The sequence below is a fragment of the Natrix helvetica genome, assembly GCF_964273705.1.
Source record: "Natrix helvetica genome assembly, chromosome: Z".
Taxonomy (NCBI): domain Eukaryota; kingdom Metazoa; phylum Chordata; class Lepidosauria; order Squamata; family Natricidae; genus Natrix; species Natrix helvetica.
In genome coordinates this window covers 22,191,752-22,217,277 of record NC_138554.1, presented here as the reverse complement: position 1 = coordinate 22,217,277, position 25,526 = coordinate 22,191,752, and the positions used below count along the sequence as shown (strand labels likewise).

Sequence of the window (25,526 nt, the reverse complement as noted above, 5' to 3'; positions counted from 1 at the left end):
AAGGCAAAAAACAGAAGTGTGTAGGAAATTATCTTGCACACATGTGGATCAAACAGTGACAAACCACAACAGAGCAACAAAAGGAAGAAAGAATTGCTGGAGAGTAATGGGAGCCAGATCCATATGAGCCAGATTAGCTTTCCCCAACATGGTGCACTTTGGATGTGGAACCTCTAGAAATCTCAAACTACATGGTTAATGTTTGTCGTTGTGGTCATAAAACAGAATACCAGGTTAGAGAAGGTTGAACAAGGTAGAGAATTGACCAAGGCAATATCTATGTGTCCGCCCCATTAGATGGGTCAGACCAGGGAATCAAGAGCTGTAGTGGTGCAGTGGTTAGAATGCAGTACTGCAGGCTCACTCTGCTGACTGTCAGCAGTTCGATCCTGACCGATTCAAGATTGACTCAAACCTCCATCCTTCCGAGGCTGGTAAAATGAGGACCACAATTGTTGGGGGCAATATGTTGACTCTAAATGGCTTAGAGAAGGCTATAAAGCACAATCAAGTGGTATATAAGTCTAAATGCTATTGCTAAGGAAGATTAAAATTACTTTTATTAAATTTGACTACAATAACAGAATCTTGCAAGTCTGGTGGTGCTGGACTGTCCCCTCATCCTTGTTATACTTCATTGAAATAGGGAGGTATCTGCCGATACCACTTCTGAATGTTATTTCATTTTCAAGATTTTTTAAAAAAATATAGTCCCTTTGCCTAGGTAATTATTCTTACATTTGCCTGTCAAAGTCCTCATACTTACCTTCTGCATTATGTGTAGCCAAGGGTTAAATCTAAGGAAATATCCATAAAGAGAGGCAATTCAGACCAAAGTCTAGGGTACTACATTTGGGAAAGGGAACTGAATTCTTGAGGTACAATAGTCCTCAATTTATGACCACTTGCTTAGCAAATACTCCAAGTTACAACAGACATACCCTGAGGTTACTTACAATTTAGTTCTGAAGTTCCAATGGTTGAGCCACTTCTATGGTCACATGATGGAATTTCAGGTGCTTGGCAACATGGCTACATTATGCAGTGTATTTGCAGTGTCCTGTGATCATTGACCGCAAAAGCCAGCACTTACTTTCATTTTTAGCATCATGCCCATGGCGAACCAAAGCAGCGGTTTGTTTTATGACTGCAATGTTTGCTTTAGACCACCACAAAAAAGGTCATAAAATCAGCTTGGTAATTCGATTGACCTGTTTTACAATTGTCACAACTTGTAATCTTGACAGACAGGTTCCCAGGTTCACTACGTTGTGAAACTTTGGATTATATCTTTTTCTCGCCCTGATTGGTTCATTGGAATGTTGTTGCATAGGATATTATACAAGACAGAATACCCAGATGAGGGGATGGTTTAATTACCTGTAAACCACCCCCCAATACCAAAAAATCCAATTAACAACAAAACCAAAACTTAAACAAACAAAAAAAGATGTACAGATAGCAGACAAAAAAAACACAAAAGAAACAATTATGAGCCATCTTGGCATATTATCTGTAGTCAAATATTAAAAGAAAGGGAAAAAAACATTTCTTGTTCAAAGATTAAAAAAACAGGTGAACTTCAATCTCACAATTGTAGCTTCTATCTTGACTGTTGGACTCCATCCTGTGAACAGCCCTGCTGTTTTTAATAACATAAATTCAGTGCAGCCCTTTCTCAAGTAAATTACAGAGTCCTGGCTGAACTTGTTTTACTTTCTTTGTGTTTGCCTGGGCCCATTTATTGTTTGAGCTGCTCCCATCTGTTGCATGAATTGGGGTTAGAGCAGGTAGGTTATCTTGAGTTAGTCATTCCTTGTGCGGTGATTCTAAAAGTTAATTTCTCAAACTTTCTTTCTCTATCCTCCCATCCCCTTGCAGGATCACTATCATATACAGTAATTAATTGCAGAAGATGCCTACCAGCGGCGGCATATTGCTTGTCACTAAGTCAGTGCTTTGGTAAGTAAAGTTGGAATTTAAAGTAGCCTTCATTTCCCAACTGCAATTTGCATAGCAGCTCCATCACTAAGTGAAGCAGTCGTAAAGTGAAATGTCACAGGAACATGCTGACTTACATCAGTTCCAGCTGCAGTGATTGACCAAATGACTATTATTAAAGAGTTATTAAATGCACTGTCACATGACTGAAAATCACATGACTGAGACTCTCAACTTCCTGCAGGTTTCCCCATTGACTTTGCTGGTTGGAAGCCAACCATGAAGATCACCTGCAAATGTTTCAGAGAATGATTGAAAAACAGGATTTGATTCAAAGCCTGTTTGTGTGTTGCTTTGATCAGCAGAGGGCAGCACTTACAATTGTTTTGGGGAAATAACCAGACTGCCATTTTAAAGTATTTTCCAATTGCATGCTATAGCAAAATAGCATGCCAGCATGCTCGCTCACTGACAAGACCTATTCTGCTTCAGTAATTAATCTGCTGAGTTGTACTTATTATTTTAATGTGGGAGCCAATTCAATAAAGTAATTGGTGCGTTCCCTTTTCTTTGTTTCCCCTTGCAACATTTCATCTCTGATAACAAAAATAACCAGCAATTGCTCTCCTTAATATATAGTGGAACAGGGCTGGGCTAGTGCAGATTGGTGCTGTTGTCCCCAATTTGGGTCTGAGCCTGGTGCCGAAGCCAATGATGGACACCAGGCACGAGGTACAGGTTTTTTTATTGGGAGTACTCCAAGGAAAAGGGTTCCTGGTCAAAAGGCCAAGAACCAAGAAAAAAGGATTAAGAAAGCCCATTTTATGTCAAAGAAATTGCATGCATCGTCTTTAGGAGGCTTATAGAGTGCTCCTGGGGACTGGGGGGGGGGGGATTGAGCAAAAAAACAGCCCATTTTTCGCTCATTTTTGGCCTCCCCAGCCCCCAGGAACTCTCTGAAAGCTTCTTACAGGCCATTTTGGTGAAGGGGACGAAGTTTTGGGAGGCAAAAAATGTTGTATTCAGTGTATAAGACGCATTCAGATTTTCACCCTCTCTTTTGAGGGAAAAAGGTGCGTTTTATACTCCGAAAAATACGTCAGTTCAGCCACATTTGAAGGAGGCCCAGATTATCTAAATATCTCCTACACAGGTGCCCATCCAATTCAGGTCAGAGAAACCCCTTCCGTTGCAGGCCTCCTGTCTCCCTTGCTTATTATTTATATTAGCCTTTGTGTCTTGACGCAAGTTTCTTTTTTCTGGGGCTAAACCTGAACGATGTGCTTTTGCAGAAATCTCTGCCTTCCATTTTGGAAGCAGGAGGAGCTCTGAAGCGTAGAGAAGAAATAAATGGGGGTTGCTTGGAGTAGAAGATTTAGCCCTGGGAAGGAGAAGTGGCTGAATTTTGCTGTTTTGAACCCAAATCTGGTTTCCTTATCTTTAGTTGATAACCAAGACCGCCTGGCCCTTCGCTTCGGGGAATCGTTGGTGGATCCAGACATCGCTCGAACTGGAGTTGCCATTGTCCTGTGTATGGGCGGAATCTTGTTCCTGGTCATCATGGGTGTGTAAGTGTTGCAAACAGCCTGCGGTCCCCTTAGGAAGCAATTTTTGGTTTAAAGGTTTAAAACGTTCTTCCGTACTAAATGTGATACAAATAACTACACCTCATGAAGATTTTTGAGGGTCATTAATTCCACCTTTCTCCTAGGATTATTGTGTACTGGAGAAGTCAGATCTATCAGTATGTTTAGCTGTGATCTACCCCTTCCTCACTCCTAAGTGACACCTGCTGACTGAGATGACTTAGACCTTCCGAGTGTGAAGACCGACCAGCCCATCCTAACCTTCAAGGCACCTTTGCTCACAGATTGGTATTCCCACGTATTTTGCCTTCTTATCTCCTTCCCCGTGTTTCCCCGTAATAAACACAAATCTCTTTGTGATTGCAAACTTACTCCCTAGTTTAAAACAAGTGATTCTAATCTGCTAAAAAGAAAAAGACAGATGTTCTTCTCCCTACAAATGGATTTCTTTTATTCAGGCTTGTCAAGAATGAAGATCAAGAATACTTTGAATGAAGAAAAGTCGCTGAAATGGCCTTCTGGCCTATATATGCAATTAATAGCCCAAAGATTTTAGCAGCATGCGCTTCCTGTACTTGAAACACACCATGTACCTGGAAGTGAGGAAATGTGGTGAGGAAAGAGGGAAGATTCTTAGATCTGATGGACATGAATTGAGTTCAAATCTACATATAATAGCAGACAAAGCAGGTGGTAAATTATACTATTCTGCTTTACAGGTCGTCCTCAACTTACAACTATTTGTTGTCACTGAGTAACTACAGTAGTGACATGACTGGTCCTCACACTTACATCACAACGTCCCTATGTTCATGCGATCAAAATTTGTGGGTTTGGCAACAGGCGTGCATTTACAACAGTTGCAAAGTCCTGGGATCATGTGATCACCTTTTGCAATCTTCCCAGTCAGCTCCCAACAAGCAAAGTCAATGGGGGAAGTCAGATTTATTTAACAAATGCGTGATTCACTTAACAACAACAGTGATTCACTTAACAACTGTGGTAAAATCTGGCACTTTACTTTACTTTATTTGCGCTTATATACCGCCCCCTCTCCCAAAGGGACTCGGGGCGGTGTACAGTCCATACATAGAAATACATAACATGCACAACTTGTTCAACAACCATCTTGCTTAGCAACAGACATTCTGATCTCAATTGTGGTCATAAGTCGAGCCTCCCTGTATAAATAAATAAAGTAAGCTACACAAATTCTTGACCAATAAAAAATAAAGGGATAAATGTTTCATCCAAACCTTTCAGATTTCTGTTTGCTTTCTTTCTACTATATTTTCATATTGCCTGGATATACCACAGGATGATCCTGCCCATCAATGTTGTGGCCCCCCCAAAAATAGCACAAGTATACACATCAGGGAACATGACAAAATAGTCATACCTATGAAGGCATTCCTATTTTTTTTTCTATAATATTTTTCAACCTTGGCAGCTTCGGTGGACTTCAAGTCCCAGCATTCATACTAGCTAGGGAATTCTGGGAGCTGAAATGTCTTAAAGCTGTCAAAATTGAGAAAATGTGCTTTGGAACTCTTGCTTTTTTTACTTTTTTCAAAAAGATCAAGGTTTTCATTTTATAAATTTTAATTTTGTGCTTGTACAGAAACTCTTCCAGCAATGCATGGAATAGGAAGAGTCTCCAGATCCTTTAGGGGGTAAACATAATCACCAGTTTTACAAGAAAATCCATTTCACTAACATCCTGTGATTTCTTTAGGAACAAAGGTAGTAAGGAGAATTAATCTAATGATTGTATTCCTTATCATTTGGGAAAATTCATAGGATTTGGGGTGTTTACTCACACAAGTATGATTGAAGTGGTTATCACTGACTCGCAAACAAGGAACACATAAAGAACGATTTCATTGTATTCTGCCAGACGTTTGTCTTCCACTGAAGAAGAGAAAATCTTTTTTAGCTTTTTGTTATCAAGCTCAGCATGGAAGCAAGGACTCTTCACAGTCAGTGAATATTGGGGTTGCTTAATATTTTTCGATTGGATCATAATTTGATGGGCTCACTTTTCAAGTCATAAGCAGCTTCCATCACAAAAACTGTGTTTTGTTTTAGTCTTGCATGAACTCACATAAAATTTAATGCTGGGATAGAGTTTCTTTCTGCCCCAACAGTATATTGGTCCAATTGCCTAAAAGGGCATCTTTAAATGGGAGCAAGAAGGGAGAAGTACGGGTAGACCTTGACTTATGATTGGTGATTTAGTGATTGCTTGAAGTTATCTTAGGGCTAGCCTTCCATCCTTCTGAGGTCGGACAAATGAGGTCCCAAATGTCTGTAAACCACATTCTTTAATCTTTAACAGATTAAAGAACCTTGCTAACCTTTAAGGCTAACAATAGGTTAACGTATCTGGAGATGGGAAGACTAATTCAAAAGGCAATGAGTTGAGACACAGAATAAATAAAAAAAATCACCCTTCCCTTTCTCCATCCGTACCTCCACAGACTTCTCCATCAAAACACTGCATGGTGATACGCAGACATGTCCAGCAGTCCAGAACAGGTCCTTCTATCACTGCTGCAAAAGAATAATGACTTCAAAAAAGCACCCATAGTCTAAGCCAGTGTTTAGCCAACTTTGGCTACTTGTGTGGACAGCATGGCTGGCTGAGGAATTCTGGGAGTTGAAGTCCACACAGCTTCAAGTGGCCAAGGTTGGGAAACACTAGTGTAAGTAGTAAATAATAACAGAAGACTTAAAGGTCAAAACTTGTCTGATACTTACTGCAGTCCTCTGAACAAGCTAGAAGGTGCAAAGGAAAAGAAAAGAGGATTGTTTTAGAGACTGAAAACTCTTAAGACACTTTTTCCTAGTACAGAATGATAAGCAAGAAAGAATTTAACAGTATAGTAACAAGATACGTGGTCTTAGGATGTCTCATAGGTTTTCCTCCAAGGGACAATTTTGATATTGGCATCTTCTAAATAAAATTAATATATTTCGAACTGATGAGTGAGTGCAATTCTAAGCTAGAGTATTAAGGAAGGGCACTGAATGATATATGGGATATTTTGGATTTTTGGACAGAAATAAACTCCAACACTTCCCCATTCCCACCCCGTCTCCAAGGGACTGAGGAGCCCTACATAAATCTTGTTTCATTGATGGTAAAGGCCCACAATTTCTATAAGGAAAAAGGCAGATTTCTTTCTGCCACAAAAAAAGAGTAAAATTCAAGATGTCAACTATAGTTGCAGACATCATTTGGACTTCTTCAACATACATCCGCTGACCCCTGGTAGATACCCCCCCATTTCCTGCCATGATAGTATCAAGGAACTTTGAGATGGGAGGATTGGTTCCAAAAGGACACAGAATTTGCAGAAGCACCTTTTCCAACATGTCTTTAAAGGCAAATCAGGGTTTGGATGGAGCTGTCTTCTGCTTGGGTTTTCCCCATCTCCTGTGCTTCGAATGCTTTTGATACTTTTATCTAAGTATAGATTTTGGGATCCTTTTTTCACAATCCAACATGGCTAAGAGGCTTATTTTTGGAGTCACCCCTACCAGCACGCCATCCCATTTAACCGGAATACCGTATTTTTTTGAGTATAGGACGCATCTTTTTCCCTCAAAAAAGAGGATGAAAATCTGGGTGCGTCTTATACACTGAGTGCAGCATTTTTTGCCTTCTAAAACCCTGCCCCTTTCGCAAAAATGGATGTGCAGAGGGTTTGGGAGGTCTGCAAAGTGCTCCTGGGGACTGGGGAAGGTAAAAACAAGCTGTTATTTTGCTCGTTTTTGCCCTCCCCAGCCCCCAGGAGCACTCTACAAGCCTCCCAAAGCCCATGCATGCCCTGTTCTTTAAAAAAACGAGGCCTGCAGAGGGTTTGGGAGGCCTGCAGAGTGCAAAAACTTTTTTTTTATTTACCTCTTCAAAATCTTGCTGCATCTTATACTCCGGTGCATCTTATAGTCCAAAAAAAGACAGTACTTACTATAAAAATAGATATTCCTAAAACAGTATTTTCCAATCTTGGCACCTTTAGGATGTGTAGACTCCAACTCCCAGGATTCCTGGGAATTGGAGTCCGCACATCTTAAAGATGTCAAGGTTGGAAAACACTATCATAAAGTTATTAAGTGTGTGGTGTGTGTGTGTGTGTGTGTGTGTGTGTATACACATATACGTGATGGAGATAGGCTGTGCTGGAAATTTTGCCTCCTCTTTTTTCACTCTTCAGAATTGGTACCAAGATCAGCAAATTCTTCCAGAATCTGGTGAATCTTCTTTCTCAGGGAAAAGCGTAGCTGATACATAGAGAGCTGCCACAGCAAAACTCCTAAGAGGAAGGTAGAAGAGGAGAAAATGGAAGAGAAGATGATTCTGAGTAAGACTGGACTGGAGAAGATTCAAAAGCACAAGTAGAATAGAATATTTGTAGTTCAACATGGTTGGACTGTGGGGTCCTTGATGCTCTCTGAGCTTGGCTGTTTTCTTGCAGATGATGTTACTTAGTTATTCATTAATTTATTGTTCGTTTGTTTGTCAAACATGTTACAAGATAGCAGCAGCTATAAATATGAACATGGACATGAACAAAGGAAATGAATACAAATGGGGACAGTAGGACACTAGGACAGGGATGGTAGGCGTGCTGGAGCATTTATGCACGCCCCCTCTTAGGACTGGGGTACGGTCCACGATAGACAGTTTAAGGTTGAAGCTGTGAGGGTTTGAGGATGTAACAACAGAGTCAGGTAGAGCATTCCAGGCATTGACCACTCTGTTGCTGAAGTCGTATTCTCTGCAATCGAGTTTGGAGTGGTTTACCTTGAGTTTGTATCGATTGTTTGCCTGTGCATTATTGTGGTTGAAACTGAAGTAGTCGTTGACAGGTAGGACATTGTAGCAGACAATTTTGTGTACTATGCTTAGGTCTGACCGCAGGCAGCGCAGTTCCTGATTGTCCAAACCCAAAATTTCAAGCCTGGTGACATAAGGGATTCTATTGTGAACAGAGTAGTGGAGTACTCTCCTCGTGAAATGCCTCTGGACCCACTCAATCGTGTTAATGTCCGATAAATATACAGGGTGGATTCCAGGCAGATGAGCTATATTCGAGAATTGGTCTGGCAAAGGATTTGTATGGCCTAGTTAGCAATATAATGTTACCGGAGAAGAAGCTTCACAAAATTAGGTTAACCATTCTTAATGCCTTTTTGGCAATGTTGGGTAATGTAACATCTGCAATTAACAACCAAGCTTAGAGAGCACCAAGGACCCCACAGATTCAGAAGTGTTCCACATCTTATGTGAGTGTAGATATATTTCATTAAAACAGCCTGCCTTTGAACAGGAATGGAGGGAAGTGTTTTTGTAGCCTCCAACCATAAATCAATAAAGCAAGCAGATGATGCTACTTCAAGAAATCCAATCCCAGAACTCTTAAAGCAATGGCATCTTTTGTTATGTTTGCGTAGAAGTCTGAGGAAAAACCAGGCTGCTCTAATAAGAGAGAAGTGCCTCCTTCAAGGATAGCCCTGAATGACTTTTGATTCAGGCCTAGCCTTTTCAATTCAGATTCCTTATAGGTCAGTTCTAATTTTATTATCACCACTCCGAGCTAAGAGTTGGAGGAGGGAAGATGGCTTTTTTACCTCTCCAGCAAGAGTATTGAACATAGGTGTGCAGTGGAGGACCTACAAACTACATTTATTTTTAGCAGAATAGCTTTTGCCAGTTGATGGTGGGGAGAAGGGGTGAAATCAATAACAATAAATATCTACTTGGCTTCATTGGCCCGCAGGGTGCTGCAGGAGACGTCCATCCTCAGAGGAGAAGTACAATGCTGATAACGGCTTCAAACAAATCCAGTTTGAAACCCCTGGATTTCTTTGAGGTCTGGATCAGCATTGTACTTCTCCTCCGTGGATGGACGTCTCCGGGCCAAAATGAGGCACGGGTGTGTGTGGACATGTCCCCCCCCCCCACTCCCGGTGGCTGTTCTTGGCCTAGATGGCCTCCTGCAGCACTTTGCTGGCCAAAATGGGGCACGGGCTGATCCTTTACTATTTCCAGGCCTGCCCTGCGGGCCAGATTTAAGCATCTCGCGGGCCTGATCCGGCCCATAGGCCTTGAGTTTAACACCCCTGCTATATCTGAATCCATTCGTTTAATGGAGGCAATGTGTGAGGCCACAAGATTTAAGAGAAGATTAAGAGTGGAATTTCTCTGGTGACTTCAATTTTCCAACATTCCTCACTAGTGGCAGTAAGATTTGTAGCTGCCAGAAGATGTAATGCACCAGTATAGATGGTGAGTTCTTTCTCGCCACTTTAAGGCGCATGAAAGCCGACCTGATGAGTTTGAACCAATCACCAAGAGACTTTGTGTTCCCTGTGTGCCTTGCCTGGCCACTGGGCCACTTCTTTCTTGGCCAAGAAGAGTGAGTGACGCGACCCATGCACTTCGCGCACCCTTGCCTACCTGTAATAGTCACTCCAGCTACCAGTAACCATCCACCTGAAAAAGCCTTCTGTTATCCACTCCAGCAAGCACTTAAATAGGGTCAGGTTTTGGGGGCAAGGCTTAATTTTAATGCATGCACACAAAACAGTGCTGGGCCTTCTTTTTGGGGTGGGTCATGTTTTAGAAGAAACATGGTGTGTGTGTGTGTGTATATGTGTATAAGGTAATATAAATAATATATAAATGTATGTATAAATATATGTATACATTTATATATTTAAATATACATGTATTTATATGTGTTTATATATTTATACATATGTGTGTGTGTGTGTATCGCACATACATACACAAAGACACACACACACATATACATATACATATATACATATACACATATCCTTATACACACACATACACACACACACACATACACATATGACAAGAGACATTGTGATCTCTGAAACTTAAAATATATTATCCACTTCGCTTTTGTTAGCCTCTGCTGACATCGTCAGAGTGTAAAAACTACCATTGAAGAGATATTTGCCTTTATACATCATTGATCAATGTGGCCATTGCACACGTGATAAGCCCATCTACCCGCCTCCCACCTGTAATTAGCTCTGTCATTTTTACTTCAGTGGGCGTGGCTTTGTGGGCGTAGCAGGAGAAGGATACTGCAAAATCCCCTCCTGTTCAGGGCAATAAAAGAAGGTCAGCTGGAAGGCAGCTGATACACACACACACACATACACACACACGTACGTACGTACGTACGTACGTACGTATATATGGAGCACCACAAGTTTCCAACATTGGTTATGGAGAAGAGCCCACTTTAGTGATTGCATTTATAGAGATAATTAACAGGGGATTATTTCCTGAAGGCCGATTATAATCACAGTCCACACTCGGTTGCAATCCCTACCCAAGTTTCTTCTTGCTCACCTTTCCACTGCATTTTTTTGATGGCTTGCAACTGCTTCATAATATGTAATTTGATCCCGAACACTCCTCGGACATCTGCAGAAAAACATTCACAGATGTCACCTTGTAATCATGCCCTAATCCCCACCCTTCCCAGCCTTGAAAATTTGTTCGCCTTCTGGTCGCACCTAAAATCCGCTCATAATTCCTCCGAAGGAAGGTGGCGTGCAAATCTGTCAAGGCTTGGATGTGCCGTGTGATCAGGGAATCGTGGTTTGGAAGGTCACCTGGCAGGGTCTCCTTCAGCAGGGACACCACCCGTTTCAAGAAACGGGGGTCACACTGAAGGCAGCTGGCCACTCCCTGGAAGGATAAAAGCCATAAGAAGCAGGCCAGCACAACCTGGAGCACCATGACATGACCAACAGTTTACAGGACTGTAAACTGTAACCAAGGCAACCTCTTTCCTGAAGTCTGCAATGGCAGGAGAAAGTCTACCTCCGTGACTCCGGGACATGTTGCCAAGGAGAAAGAACAAATCACTAGGCAGTGGGTGTGAGCATTTGTGATGCTAGGAATAGAACAGGAAGTAATGTTCCATGATGCAGAAGCCATTGCTGATGTCACCTTGGCAGAGGAAGTGCTATTCTTGATTTCTGGTTCTCATGGCTACAGCCTCTCTGCTCGGATTACTTCTATGGGCAGTCCCCGTGAAACTGGCTGGTACCTGCCTCCGTTGCTGGCCAGATGCTGCTGCATATTTTATTTACGATGCTAACTTGCTGCTGCAGAAGGATTCAACAGCCTCTAATCAGCTGGGGGCACTTTTCCTGGGAAATGTTAAAGAGCTTGCTTCTTATGGCAGTGGATATTTGGGTATATAACATTAAGGGAAGACCTGAGCAGGGTTGCCTCTGATAGGAACTTCTGATGAGCGTGAAATGGCCATTTCTGAATCACAGACTGTGCCTAGCTGAGACACAAAGTCTGTTTTGATGTCTGTTTTGTGCTGGAGGCTGTATAAGAGAAAGCGTAGAAGCTGAAAAAAGTGCTCTTAAAGAACACGAACATCTATGCATATGAATGAATGAATGATTAGTCTTTATTACAGCTCACAAAGCAACAAAACTGTCCCAGTACTTTGAACCAGTTGTGAGTTATGGCTAGTACACCTCGGTACGCACGCACCGCCTCCTTACCTGTATTTGACCCAACCGGGCCATTTGCGCACACGCACGGAGCATACGGCGCCTGCGTGATGCTCCGCTGAGCAGCTGGAGCGTTCCAGGTGGTGGGTGTGTAAGAGTGCGCAGCACGCATGCACATGATGGACGCCTGGCTCCATTGCAGCATGCCGGTTGTGACGGGATCCGGAACCCACCACCGCTTATAACATTTTAATGATTTCATTGAGTGATTTAAGGTTGAAGAAAATCTGCTAGAGTTCAAATGTATTTTGGAAAATTAGCTCTTCTAAAACAATAATAAGAAAAGATAAGAAAACCATAACATTTTAATGTTTCAGAAAACTGTTTTGCATTTTTCTCAAATTCAGCTTGTTGGATTATTGTTGTTTAGGGGAAAAGGCATCAAAATATAAGCTGTTCACAGTAGTTAACATCTAATGAAAATTTAGGGTTGTCTCTAAATGTTAAAATGTCATTGGAGACAAATTAAAGTCAGTTGTGACTTACTAAACCCGAACAAAATGTATTAACAGAACATATTATGCGCGCCAGAATCACTATCGACAACCATGTATAAAATACCTGTACATCTACATACAGAAAGAATCAGGATTACGTAATACAACATAGATACTAAAAACATTAAAGATGTCATCTGGCAAAAACTGCCACATCAATACAATATAATAGAATAGCAGAGTTGGAAGGGACCTTGGAGGTCTTCTAGTCCAACCCCCTGCCTAGGCAGGAAACCTTATACCATTTCAGACAGATGGCTATCCATCATCATCTTAAAGACTTCCAGTGTTGGGGCATTCACAACTTCTGGAGGCAACTTATGTTCCACTGATTAATTGTTCTAACTGTCAGGAAATCATAGCAAGCTAGTTTATACAGGTCGTCCTTGACTTACAACAGTTCACTTAGTGACTGTTCAAAATAACAACAGCACTGAAAACAGTGACTTATGACCATTTTTCACATTTATAATCGTTACAGCATCCCCATGTCATGTCAGATGCTTGGCCACTGACTCATATTTATCACAGTTGCAGTGCCCCAAGGTCATGTGATCACCTTTTGCGACCTTCTGACAAGCAAAGTCAATGGGGAAGCCAGATTCACTTAACAACTGTGTTCCTAATTACACAGTTGCAGTGCTTCACTTAACAACTGTGGCAGGAAAGTTTATTAAGTGGGGCAAAATTCACTTAACAAATGTCTCACTTAGCAACAGAAATTTTGGGCTCAATTTGTGATCATAACTCAAGGACTATCTGTGTAAGATTTCCAGCCAATCAGGAATTCTAGACAGACCAGCCTGAATTTGAGAAAATTATTCATTAAAAATGTTGTATGACTTGAAAAAAAGAAAAGAAACAAATATTCATTTTTAAATGCGTAACACAAAATCTGTTTGCTAATTCACACCAATGAAGGACTCAGGCAGGGGATGCTTCATGAGGAACATTGCTTTATGCATATTCCAGATGTTCCAAAATGCATTCCTTGAAATTGGCAAAAAACCAAAACAAACACCCCACAGCCTTTCATGTGCCTCAAGTGATCTGGGCGTGTTATAGAAAATATTAAAAACTCTCTGCAATGGTTGAGAAAACAGGGATCTTTTTCAGACAAAATAAAATCAGAAAATGTTATTTCTGTTAAATATATAGTCCTACATGGATGCAAAGTATGTTTGTGTTAGTTAAGTTTTGGGTTTAGCATGAGTGAATAATACACAAGTTGAATGACCTTCATCAACTTGACATCCTCTAATGCAGGGGTGTCCAAATTTGGGAACTTTAAGACTTCTTAAGACCTAGCTGCTGGGGAATTCTGGGAGTTGAAGTCCACAAGTCTTAAAGTTCCCAAGTTTGAACACTCCTGCTCTAATGTGTTTGGCCATGCTGACTGAGAATACTAGTAGGCATTGCAATCCTAGTTATTTTTAAGAGTATTAAATTGGAAACTGCTCCATCATGTAGTAGGATAAGTTCTAAGTTAGTCCTGGTTACTTTTGATAGAGTGCAAGAGTGCGCATGGAAGATCTGATAAAGCAAGTTTCCACAAACATCATTTTGCGTGTCTCTGTCTCTGCCTGCAGAACGAGAACATATGGAACGGGAGGCTGGCAATCTCTTCCATCATCTCGAGCTAATTATACAGAAAAGTCAAGAGAGTAGGTACTGAATTACCCTTGTCCTTCTACAAATTGCTTGTGATCTCATGCTATTATAGTATCTCCTAACATATGGCTGGCTTAGGAATTCTGGGAGTTGACGTCCCACACATCTTACGGTTGCCAAGGTCGAAAAACATCGCCCTGACATGTCCTGACTGTCAAGAAATTTGTCTCTGTTTCAAGAAAATTAATTTGGCATTCATACATTTTTCCTAATCAGACGTGTATAAAGTTCATCCTGCATGCAGCAGTCCCCTAATTACACAGTTGCACTGCTTCACCTAACAACTGTGGCAGGAAAGTTTATTAAGTGGGGCAAAATTCACTTAACAAATGTCTTGTAGGTGACAAAATGGCCCAGTTTTCAAGATTTGAGGTGCTTTTACAGCTAGTCCTCGACTTACGACTGATCACTCAGATGTCATTCAAAGTTACAATGCCTGACCTCCCTCCCGCTCCCCCCATCTTGTAACTGCATTTTGGGCATTCGGCAACGGGGCCGCATTTATGGCCATTTGTAGTGTAATTATGTGTAATTAGCTTAATTAGTAATTATGGTTATGTAACCATAATTTATGTTTTTTTTGTCAAAAACCGGCATTTACTTCTGGTTTCCCGCAAAAGTCACCCGTTGCAGACAATTAATTTACTTTAAAACCACAGCATTCGCTTAACAACTATCATGTTCACTTTACAACCAACATACTTATTTAATGACCACTACAAAAAAGATTATTATATCAGGCATTGTCATGTGGTGACTTGCTTAACAACTGGCATGATTTAACGACTGTAATTCCAGGCTCCATAATCACAGTTGTAAGTTGAGGACTATCTGTAAAAGTATGGGAATAAGTTGCCACTGAGAGATCTACAGCCATCCTCACTCTTAAATCTCACCCTAACATAGATTTATATATTTTGCTCACCAGAATGGAGATTATCTTGTGTTAGGGCAGTGCTTCTCAAATAGTGGGGCGGGCCCCCCAGGGGGGGGCGCGAGGCTCCGTAAAGGGGGGCTCAGCTCAAATTATTTTATATATTTTTGTTTTGCAGGTTAAAGTTTTTTTTTAATATTGTGTTCCTTTAAATCCTGTGCTCCTTTAAATCTTTTCTGCTACAGTTAATAAAGCTATTCTTTGTTGTAAATTGATCCACATTTCTTTCTTTTTTTATTCTCTTATACGTTAATAAGGATACAGTGTTATGCAGAGGTGTACTTATAACAATTTTATAGACAAATGATACTATTTACAGTCGCGCGGGGGGCGTGAAATGTTTTCTTCTTCCTAGGGGGGGCATGACAGAAAATAATTGAGAAGCACTGTGTTAGGGTGACAATGGAGATGATCCATTCTGGAGCCATTGCTGAATGTCCCCTTTTGGTCTTTCAAAAAGTGAAGATACTTAATTATGGCTTCCAACTCTTAAATATTATTCATCCCTTAATTAAACTCATACACAGTGTTCATTTTTTGGTGGGCCAAATTTTAACTAATGCAATAGATTCTCAGTCATCCAGGTCATGGGTGTCCCAAAGGTTCTTTTAGGGCTCCAAATAGCATCCTCAGTCCAATAAGAGTCCAAGGCTAGGGATTCCTCAAAGTTCCAATTTATTAGAAGAGCCATGTTGGGACATCTGGGAAAACCCGAATCTGAAAGCTTCCAGTTTTTCACCACCCAGTTCCTCCCACCCACATACGTCCAGCTACAGGGACAAGATGACCTTGACTTCCTGAGAAGGAATTTTATTTTGGCTACATATCTCCCATGCTCCATCCAATCCCCCCTCCCAGTTTCCCACAGTAGAATATGTTTGAATATGTGGCAGGCTTGAGGTTTATCATACACTCACATTTACGAACCGGTAGCAAAGGGTAAGTTGATTTCACCCCTGAGTTGCCTCCTGAAAAAGCACCTTTGGGACACTTAAGAATTGTATTAATAACAAACCGATTCAATTAAGAATTCCATTAAATTCTCATTCCAGTTAGAATTTTAGATATTCTTGATCAGGAGTGATCAAATTCCAACCACTACTCTTGGTTAATTTAAGCAAAACATTCATTAATTGCCTCCTATTTATTAATGAAAAATCCAATTGTCCTTTCAAGAAATTGTAATAAACTCTTTAGAATACTTGATTTATCCATTGTTTACAGTACGTTCCACAGCCTGAAGCAGCTGTTCCTTCTTCTATATCTCAAAAATCTTGGCATCTGTTGTCTCCCTTCTTTTTACCAAAAGATCGTGAAGTCCTGATGAAGGAAGCAGAGTTGGAAAAAGCAGACTTCATCAAGCGTTTGGAAGAAGCATCTAATCTTTTTGTGAAGGAAAGTAAGTGCCTTTTCTTCTGTTTTCTTCTCACAAATTTTTCCATTTCTGTTCATTCAGAAAGCAGTCACTTGCTAAGCCAGATCATTGATCTTTCTAATACAAAACTATCATCTTGTGAAGAACAGATCTTTTACAACATTAGTCAAGCTACAAGATCTAGCCTTCGAGAATACAGATGACTGCCAGATGGATAAAACAGATCCCTTATGATACCCCTTCTTTGCATCAACTCAGCTCTGAGAAAAAAAAATTGTTTTTAAACCTTTTGATGAATTAAAACATTTGTGTTTGTGCTTCTTGGTAGGATGCTGAGCTGAAGACCTTGTTACTCAGCAGAGTTAGTCCAGATGTAATTACTGCATTTGAAATTCCAGTGTAGTTTGATGAGAGGCAGTTTGGTCTAGTGGTTAAGGCAGGACTAGAATGCCAGTCACTCACTCTCAGCTCACCTCACCTCACAGGGTTGTTGTTGTGAGGGAACCTGGAGAAATGATTATTGATTGGGTTTGTTGCTATGGGTTATTTATAAAAGTAAAGGTAAAGTATAGGCAAACAAACAAATAATAGTTTGCAGTTCTGAAGGAGTTATCTATGGCTCTAAAGTCAACACCTTCTCAATGGGATGTTTATCAATAAACAGAATTGCTTTTAATTCTGTGGTTGTGTTGGTCTTCTGTCCTGGGATAATGTTGCAGGATCCAATCTAAGTTGGCCACTGGGACCAGATACTTATTTTTCCAAGTTTTCAGACTTGTGCTGGAGCCAATCCACAGAGAACTTCTTTCTCTCCAGAATGTGTGCACTGGGCTGTTCTATGCATACTATTTATGTGGTGCTTGGTTGTGTGGTGCTTTTAGAGAACCCCAAAGGTGCTTTTTTCAAGAGGCAACTGCACTTTCTGGTTTTTATTTGAAGGCTGTTCAACAGCCCTCACTCAACAGAGGGGGAGGGATACGACATCATCTATCTCCAGTCTACAGCACAGTCCTTTCAACAATTTGAACAAGGCTCCACACCAATTTGCGCCAGTGGGCAGGCCAACTGTCACCCCAGCCCAGTTCCACCGTGCATGTGCGTGTGTCTCCTGCCAGCCAGCTGTTCTCTACTGTGCATGCGCGGGGTCCGGGGAGCATGCGTATGCACAGGGTGGGGCATATGTGCAGGGTGGGTGCTCGCATTGCATTTTGGAGTTTCACGTGAGTTCGCACGCCCCCCACACACCCTATGTTGGGCCTGGAAAGCCTCCTGCAACAACCTAGAAGCCAAAACAGGGCGCAGGGATGCCGCATGAGGCCCCCCCACGCCCCATTTTGGGCCTGGAAAGCCTCTTGCACCAACCTAGAAGCCAAAAGTGGGTGAGGGGGGGGCAAAGCACATGCGCAAGGGATACGTGTGCATGTGCAGGGGGGCTCGCATTGCATTTTGGGGTTTTGTGTGAGCACTTTGGGGACTCGGCACCAAAAAGGTTAGCCCTCACTGTCCTAGAGCTTTTCCAGTTGTGATTTCCAACAATACGAAAAATGTGTCTAACCTCAAAAAGTCTCTTTTGTGGGGCTTCCGGTTCCGGCTGTTGAACGCGACGGGCGTGCTTCGCTGGCCCGGGCGCTCTTGGTGGGCTCCCCCCTGATCGGGGGGGCACAGGGAGCCTCGTAGGGGCCCCTGCTGAGGGGGCGGCTAGCTGGGGGTCCTCTGCATCAGCGGCAGCCGTGGGGGGGCTCCCTGCATTGCCCTAGGCACCAGGAGGCAAAAGGGGAGGCGCAGGGACTCCGTCGAGACAGCTGGGCGAGATCGACGATTTGAAGGCTGCAGCTGCAATGTGGTGAGGTGGAAATTCCCCCCGTTCCCTTTCTTGACTGAAAAAAAAAGACTGCCAGCTTTTTAAAAACGTTCAATCCGTTCCTGGGAAGTGTGACTGGAGGGAGGGGGATTCCCCCCCCCCGGATAAGCGGCTCTAAACTGCTCTCTGCCCCTGGAGGAGGAGGAGGGGGGAGAGCTCTGGAATGAAATCACACACATAGCAAGCAGCAGATCTACTTTACTGCAATTGTGAAAATGAGGTGATGATCTGACTTTTTGAAAACTTTGAAAACTTTTGGTTTGTTGTCTTCTGATCCCGGTGCTGGCAAGGCAAGATGGCACACTTCCGTTGTCTTCATGTACTCTGAAATTTGACTCCACCCACAGAAACTGCTGGCATTTTGTCTTTGTCTCCATGACACTCAGAGATATTTCTTGATACATTATATTCTGGACTTGGAACAATGGATTTTATTGCCTGGATTTGAACTTTAGAAAAGGTCTCTATTTGTCTGGACTGCCTGCCTCGTGATCTCTCTCGGCTATCCACTTTTACAATCACTTTCTTCCTGTATTGATACAGACATTTCTGAGCTCTTCTTACCAAAATGGCACCAAAAAGACCACCAACTGGGAAACCAGGCTTTGCTGGTTCTGCCCCAACGTCTTCAACGTCCAGCCCCAGCGGGCAACAGACACTAACATCTTTGTTGCAGCCCAAGCCCCCTGAGGAGGACCTAACCCAACAGATGCTCCAAAAGATTTTAAAGGGGCAGGAGGAACTGAAGAATCAACTAAAAGAAATGAACGAACAGCTCAGAGAAAATCAGAACCGAACGGCCCAAAATACGCAAATATTGGAAGTTTTGGAGGAGGGGACGGCTGAGATGAGGGGGGAGGTGAGGGGGGTCCAGAGAGGAAACCAAGAACTTGAGAACCATCAGATAAAAATGGAGTTTGAAAGGATGTCTTTTTTCCTTAGATTTCAAAATGTAATTGAGGCTGATGATGAAGATTTGAGGGAAATTATGACAAAATTATTGGCTGAATATATCAAAAAAGACAGACAACAGCTGGGATGGGATATTGACCTGGTTTAAACAGTAAATTCAGCCTACGCCAGAACACATAATGTTCCAAGGGAGGTCCACATTAAATTTCTTAGAAAGACTACAAGAGATGAGATTCTGAGTGCACAAAGGGGGCAAGTGTTAAAATACAAGGATAGAGAAATAGCCATCTTGAAACAAATCCCAAAGAAAGTTAGAGATAAAAGAAAAAAATATTCACTCTTAGCGAAGAAATTATACCAGAAAGGGATTTGGTTTAGATGGCTCATGCCAGAAGGTATGCTGATATTCTGGGAGGACACTAGAGTTAGAATTAATACAACTATGGAGGCTGAGGCCTTCATGGAAAAAAACAAAGTCCTCCTGGATAAAGCTGATGATACCACACGGGACATACAGGACACGGGAGGTGCTGGAGCCTTGCTGGTGGGGGGAGAAGAGGCAACACCGAGAAAACTTAGATCACAAAAGTGAATTAGAAAAACAATGCAATTGCTAATACAGAGAACTTTTTCTGTTTGATATAAGATAGATTGAAATCGTTTGAAGATAAAAGGTTAAAATATGCTGTCAAAATATTGCTAAGTAGTAACAACTTAATGTATTAATAAGTGAAAGTTATGAGAATTGGGGGGAGTGCCATTTCCTGCATAAAGTAGCTGTCAAAATTTGTAACCTATCCACTATCCCTTTTCCTGAAATTTTTTGTAAAACCAATAAAAAATTTGTTTGGAAAAAAAAAAGTCTCTTTTGTGGCCAGTTTTGACTGACTTTAGGGGCATATGAAGGGAAATATTTGAATCTTCCAGGTTTTTATTTTTTTCTTGTTAATGTTTACATTGGACTTGAGTTGATCAACCCTTCAAAAAATTGAATTGTCCTTTTTAAATTGGGATAAGTAGCCAATGCATAGAACCTAATGTTTCTTAGGATACAATTAAGCTAATTTAAAAAGTCCCTCGTTCCCGAAAAGACCAAATTAGACATTAGAGTCAGAGAAATACTTTACCTCACTGTTCTGTTCAGAACAGAAAAAGCTCCTTCTGGAGGAATGAATAGGATTCAAGAAACAATATTTGCCTTAAGGAAGTTGGTTTAATTTTTTCATTGACAACTCTCTTCTCCGACTCAAGAAGCCACATACAACTTGTGAAACAGCGTTTTTCTGGCTAGAACAATAAATACAAAGCCAGTTGTTCAGGATAATTAAAATAGAAGCAACATACGTGATGGGTAGAAGAGTTGGCAGCAGACTATTTAGTGCAGTGTTTCTTAACCTTGGCCATTTTAAGATGTGTGGACTTCAAATCCCAAAATTCCTCAGCCAGCATAAGAATTCTAGGAGTTGGAGTCCACACATCCTGTAGTTGATAAGGTTGAGCAATACAGAGCAATGGAACATGCTGGAGACAACTTAAGATATGGGCTGGGGAATAACATTTTGGAAAGGATAATGAATTTATGACCAGGAGTGAAAGAAATTTGCTGGAATTCATTCTCTGATGCTCATCCCTTCTCTCCATTTTATGTCTTCACAGTCTGCAGTTTTTCCTGTGGTGAGTCCATCTGCCTAAACAGGCCAGACATGAATCCTTCTGGCCCAAGAAACGCCGTTTCAAAAGAAATTCTCCATGATCCTGTGTGTGAATCTTCACCTATTAGTAATGGGGTACATTGCGTCTCTTAACTGCAAAATGAACTCTCTACTCAACAGAGCAGGGCAAGGCAACCTCTCCAGCAGCTATCCTGACCAGGCTGAAATCCATTAGTGGAGAATCAAAAATTGTTCACACTCTGGGGAAAAAGCAGAATTCTTATTTGAAATTCCAGCAGTGTCGTCATCCCCCAATATTTCCAAAACTGTTGGACTATTCACACAAGTCCTCATAGTAGTTGAGAATTAAGGGAACTAATATCCCAGACTTATGGAGATGTTTTAAAAATGTAAAGATGTCTATACAGACCATAGGCTGAGCACTTAAACTAAATAGGTCTACATCAGGGGTGAAATTCAGCAGGTTCAGGCAGGTTCTGGAGAACTGGTAGCGGAAATTTTGAGTAGTTCGGAGAACCGGCAAATACCATCTCTGGCTGGCCCCAGAATGGGGAGGGAATGGAGATTTTGCAGTATCCTTCCCCTGCCACGCCCACCAAGCCATGGCCACAGAACCAGTAGTAAAAGAAAAATTGAATTTCACCACTGTTCTATGTTGGATCGGATGAATGAAGGCACACTCAGGCTTCAGAGTAACAAACAGCTCTTTATTAGTACAAGTCAACTATGTACAATCCAGCGAAGGTTCAGTCTGACAGCAGCCATTTAATAGGGAGCTGTCAGACCCTTCGACCAATCAGATTGAATCTCTGTTCCTGCCGGAACAGAGGACCTTGGTGTAAACCGTTACCAATGTTTCTGGTATCTAACACCCCTCCTCTCTTAGATGGGCTCAACCGACTTGTGACGTAGTCACGCAGGTAGGCAGGCTTTCTGGTGGCTCGCCCAGACCTGCGCAGTTCAGTTGGTGGGTGTTCTTCAGTCAGGTCAGATGTACCTGTTGTCTCTGCGGCTTCGCCTGGTGGAAACTCCTGGAACTTCTCACAGGCCATGGCTGGAGTTTCTGGAGCCAGTTCGCTAGGAACTCGCTGCGGGCCTGCAACAATTACAGATAAGTCCCCTGGTACCTTCGGGATTGGATTCGTGCTCCTTTTGTGTTTTGTGTAGGGTTTTGGTTAACTCGTGCAGGAGTTACCTCTGGTTGCTTAAGACTGCAGTTGGAGATTTGGCCACGGAGTTGGTCAATGTGCTGTCTCCAATTTCAACCGTCCTCGAGCTCTAATAGGTAAGAGCGAGGCCCGGTGATGCCTATTACTGCGGCAGGAATCTAAAGAGTTGCCCCAACGTAGTTGTGGGCATAAACTTGATCCCCTACACTAAAGTTTCTTATTTTGCCGATCGAATCTGGGAGTGACGCGGAAGAGTAGTTTGGGTATAGCCAGTCTAAGTGGGACCTTAGCCGGTGACCCATTAGAACTTTGGAAGGGCTTCTATCAGTGGTAGCACTTGGCATGATATGCTGTATGAGGAGGAATTGTTCAACCCATGTTTGCCAATCTCCCAGGCCCATCCTGGATAGGACTTCTTTTGCAGATCTCACCATTCTCTCCGCTTGACCATTGGAAGTCAGATGAAATGGGGCAACCAGGGCATGTCTGATTCCCTGTGCTGCTAAATAGGTCTCGAATTGCATGGCCATAAATTAGGACCTGTTGTCAGAGACGAAGACGCCGGACAGGCCGTGAGTGGAGAAAAGTCTGCGTAGTGCCTTGATGACGGCTTCTGCCGTGGTAGAGGTCATGAGGACTACTTCTAACCATTTCGAGTAGGTATCCACAACTACCATAAAGGTCTGGCCATGAACTGGGTCGGCAATATCTATGTGCACCCTAGACCATGGTGCTTGAGGTCGCTCCCACTCCTTAGCAGGCGCCTCTGGGGGAGCTGGTCTGGACTCCTGGCACGGTGTACAGGTAGCCACCCATTCTTCTACCTCCCTGTCCATGTTAAGCCACCACATGTAACTCCTGGCCAAAGATTTCATCCTGACAATTCCAGGATGCCCTATGTGCAATGCCTCTAATACTGCAATGTGCAGTTTGGGTGGAACAACGACCCGGTCCCCCCATAGTAAACAACCATTTATTACTGACAGTTCATCACATTTGCAGTAAAACATTTTAAATTCAGACCCCACAGGCCCCTTGGGCCACCCCCTCCACACCCAGTTCAAACCTGTTGGAATGTAGAGTCTTTTGCTGAGTGGCGGGCGACGTCACAAGACGAGACAGGACCAGCCTCAAGAGAGTCAATGAGGAGGACTGGCGTCTCGGGGGTAGGGTCTGCAAGCAGTTCAGGAAGTGGGCTTCGACTCATGGCATCGGCATGATCCAAGGTAGAGCCATGTCGATGGCGAGACGATAACTTAGGAAGATTGTCCATCTGGTCATTCGCGGCGACAAAGAAGCAGGAGTAGGCCAGTCCCCAGCCAGCAAGCCCAGCAATGGTTTGTGGTCCATGATAGTTCAAAGTCACAGCAGTAGATGTACTCGTGGAACTGTTTAATGCTGATGACTGCAGCCAGAGCCTCACGGTCCAGTTGGCTGTAGTTCCGCTCCGCAGCAGACAATGTTCGTGAGTAGTAGGTGATGGGCGCCTGGGTTCCATTTGGCATGCGGTGGCTGAGGATGGCTCCAATGCTAAACGGGGAAGCGTCGCATGTTAGGACAAGTGGCAGGGTCTGGCTATATTGGACCAAAAACGTGTTCGCTGACAGCAGTTACTTCACCGTGGCAAATGCGGCTGCTTCAGCTCTGCCCCAGGACCACGTGGCGTGTTTGCTGAGAAGCTGATGCAAAGGTTCAGCAAACGTGGCTTTCTGCTTTAGAAAAACACTATAGAAGTTAAGGAGCCCGAGGAACGGCTGCAGTTTGGTCTGATTGCGAGGTGTAGGGAGGTCTTGGATTGCCTTAATTTTTTTGTTGGTCGGGTGAATCCCAGAGCCGTCGATGAGGTACCCTAGGAATTCAACCTTTGACACATTAATTTGGCATTTTTCTATTTTGAGGCCGAGGCCTTTGTCTCTGATTCTGGCCAGAACAGTTCCCAATCTTTTAAATAATTGCACCTTATTTGCAGCCGATACCAATATGTCATCAAAATAGGGGACGACTCCTGGAATCCCCTGCAAAAGCAGTTCCATGACGCTTTGGGACAGTCCTGGGGCGATACTAATTCCGAATTGAAGGCGGGTGCATTTCAATGCACCACTGTGCGTCACAATGGTTTGGGCCTCTGCCATGGCGCCATTTACAGGCAACTGCTGGTATGCCTGCGCCATATCTAATTTGGCGAAAACTTTTCCAGGGCCTAATGAGTGTAGTAAATGCTGTACAGGATAAGCGCTTTGCTGCAAAGCTTTGTTTATTGTGCACTGTAATCCGCACAGATGGGGACAGACCCGTCAGGCTTGACAGATATCACTATAGGGGTCTCCCAGTGTGCATGATCTACCGGCTCTAGGATTCCCTGGCCAATCAATTTGTCTAGTTCCAAATCAATTTTAGGGTGGAGAGTGAAAGGTACTCTCCTGGGTTTTAGCCTGATAGGGGCTACATTGGGGTCCAAGTTAAAAGATATTGGAGTCCCCTCATACTTACCTAGACCGGTGCTGAAGACGTCCTCGAACTCCTTAAGGAATTCCTCAGTGCTTTCATCTCATATGGTGTTGATTCCGGTCACTTCTAGGCCCAGGGCTTCAAATCAGTCAAGCCTCAGGAGGCTCTGTAGGTCTCCGTTGACTATCGTCACTGGTAGCTGTCCACAGAAGGTCTTGAACCCCACCCAGAAGGTCCCCTGGCCCACAATGGGGACTCGGTTCCCCTGGTAGTTGCAAAGGCGGATGTCTGGAACCCGCAGCTGATGCTTTGTAAGGCTAGGGATAGCCTGTTTGAGCGCTGACCAAGACATTATGGTCAAAGATGATCCCGTGTCAATCTCCATATTGCATGGAGAGTCCTCAATGAGGACTGTGACTCTCAGCTTTTTTGACCGCTTTGTGCGGACTTGGCCTATGAAGGTGTGGTAGGTGACTCTGGTGTCGCCTTCCATTCGCCATGGTGGCGGCTGCCATGCCCCTTGTTTGGGCCTCTGCAGGCGGTTAGGTATGCTTCTGGGCTTCCAGGTTGTAGGGGGGCAATCGCTTCTGCAGACCTTGGCGATGTGCCCCTTTCGTTCGCAGCGTTGACAGATGGCATCGCGGAAACCGCAATACGTTCTGAGGTGGTTTCTTCCGCAGCTGGCGCAAGGCGGGAAACACGGTTCAAAATTTGGTGCTGGCTTGGTGCGGTCACTACGCATGTGGTAGCTGTCATCTTCGCTCTTTGAGCCTTCAGGCTCTGCGGCCTCACGATACACGCCTGCGCTCTTCCATGCGCGCTTTGGACTATTTTGGCACTGCAGGGTTTCCGTAGATTTGATTGAAGACTCTG

At 43.0% G+C, this 25,526-nt stretch overlaps 2 protein-coding genes across 2 annotated transcripts in view; one reads left to right on the top strand and one right to left on the bottom strand.

Annotated features, from left to right (window-relative positions):
• IZUMO2 (IZUMO family member 2) overlaps window positions 1–3,513 on the top strand; it is a gene marked incomplete at both ends in the record, with an annotated part of 14,716 nt that extends 11,203 nt beyond the window's left edge. Inside the window, one exon of the mRNA XM_081970421.1 lies at window positions 3,386–3,513. Coding sequence (XP_081826547.1) covers window positions 3,386–3,513 — 128 coding nt within the window. The remainder of the gene's footprint in view (window positions 1–3,385) is intronic.
• A 1,121-nt stretch (window positions 3,514–4,634) lies between these two features.
• IZUMO3 (IZUMO family member 3) lies at window positions 4,635–23,710 on the bottom strand (the record flags this gene model as incomplete). Its single annotated transcript, XM_081970420.1, has 9 exons — window positions 4,635–4,708; window positions 5,348–5,438; window positions 6,000–6,080; window positions 6,288–6,356; window positions 7,757–7,846; window positions 10,927–11,001; window positions 11,094–11,268; window positions 11,804–11,921; window positions 23,586–23,710. 9 exons carry the CDS (start codon window positions 23,708–23,710, stop codon window positions 4,645–4,647), a joined length of 888 nt encoding a protein of 295 aa, XP_081826546.1. The 3' UTR covers window positions 4,635–4,644.
• Between the last annotated feature and the right edge of the window lie 1,816 nt (window positions 23,711–25,526).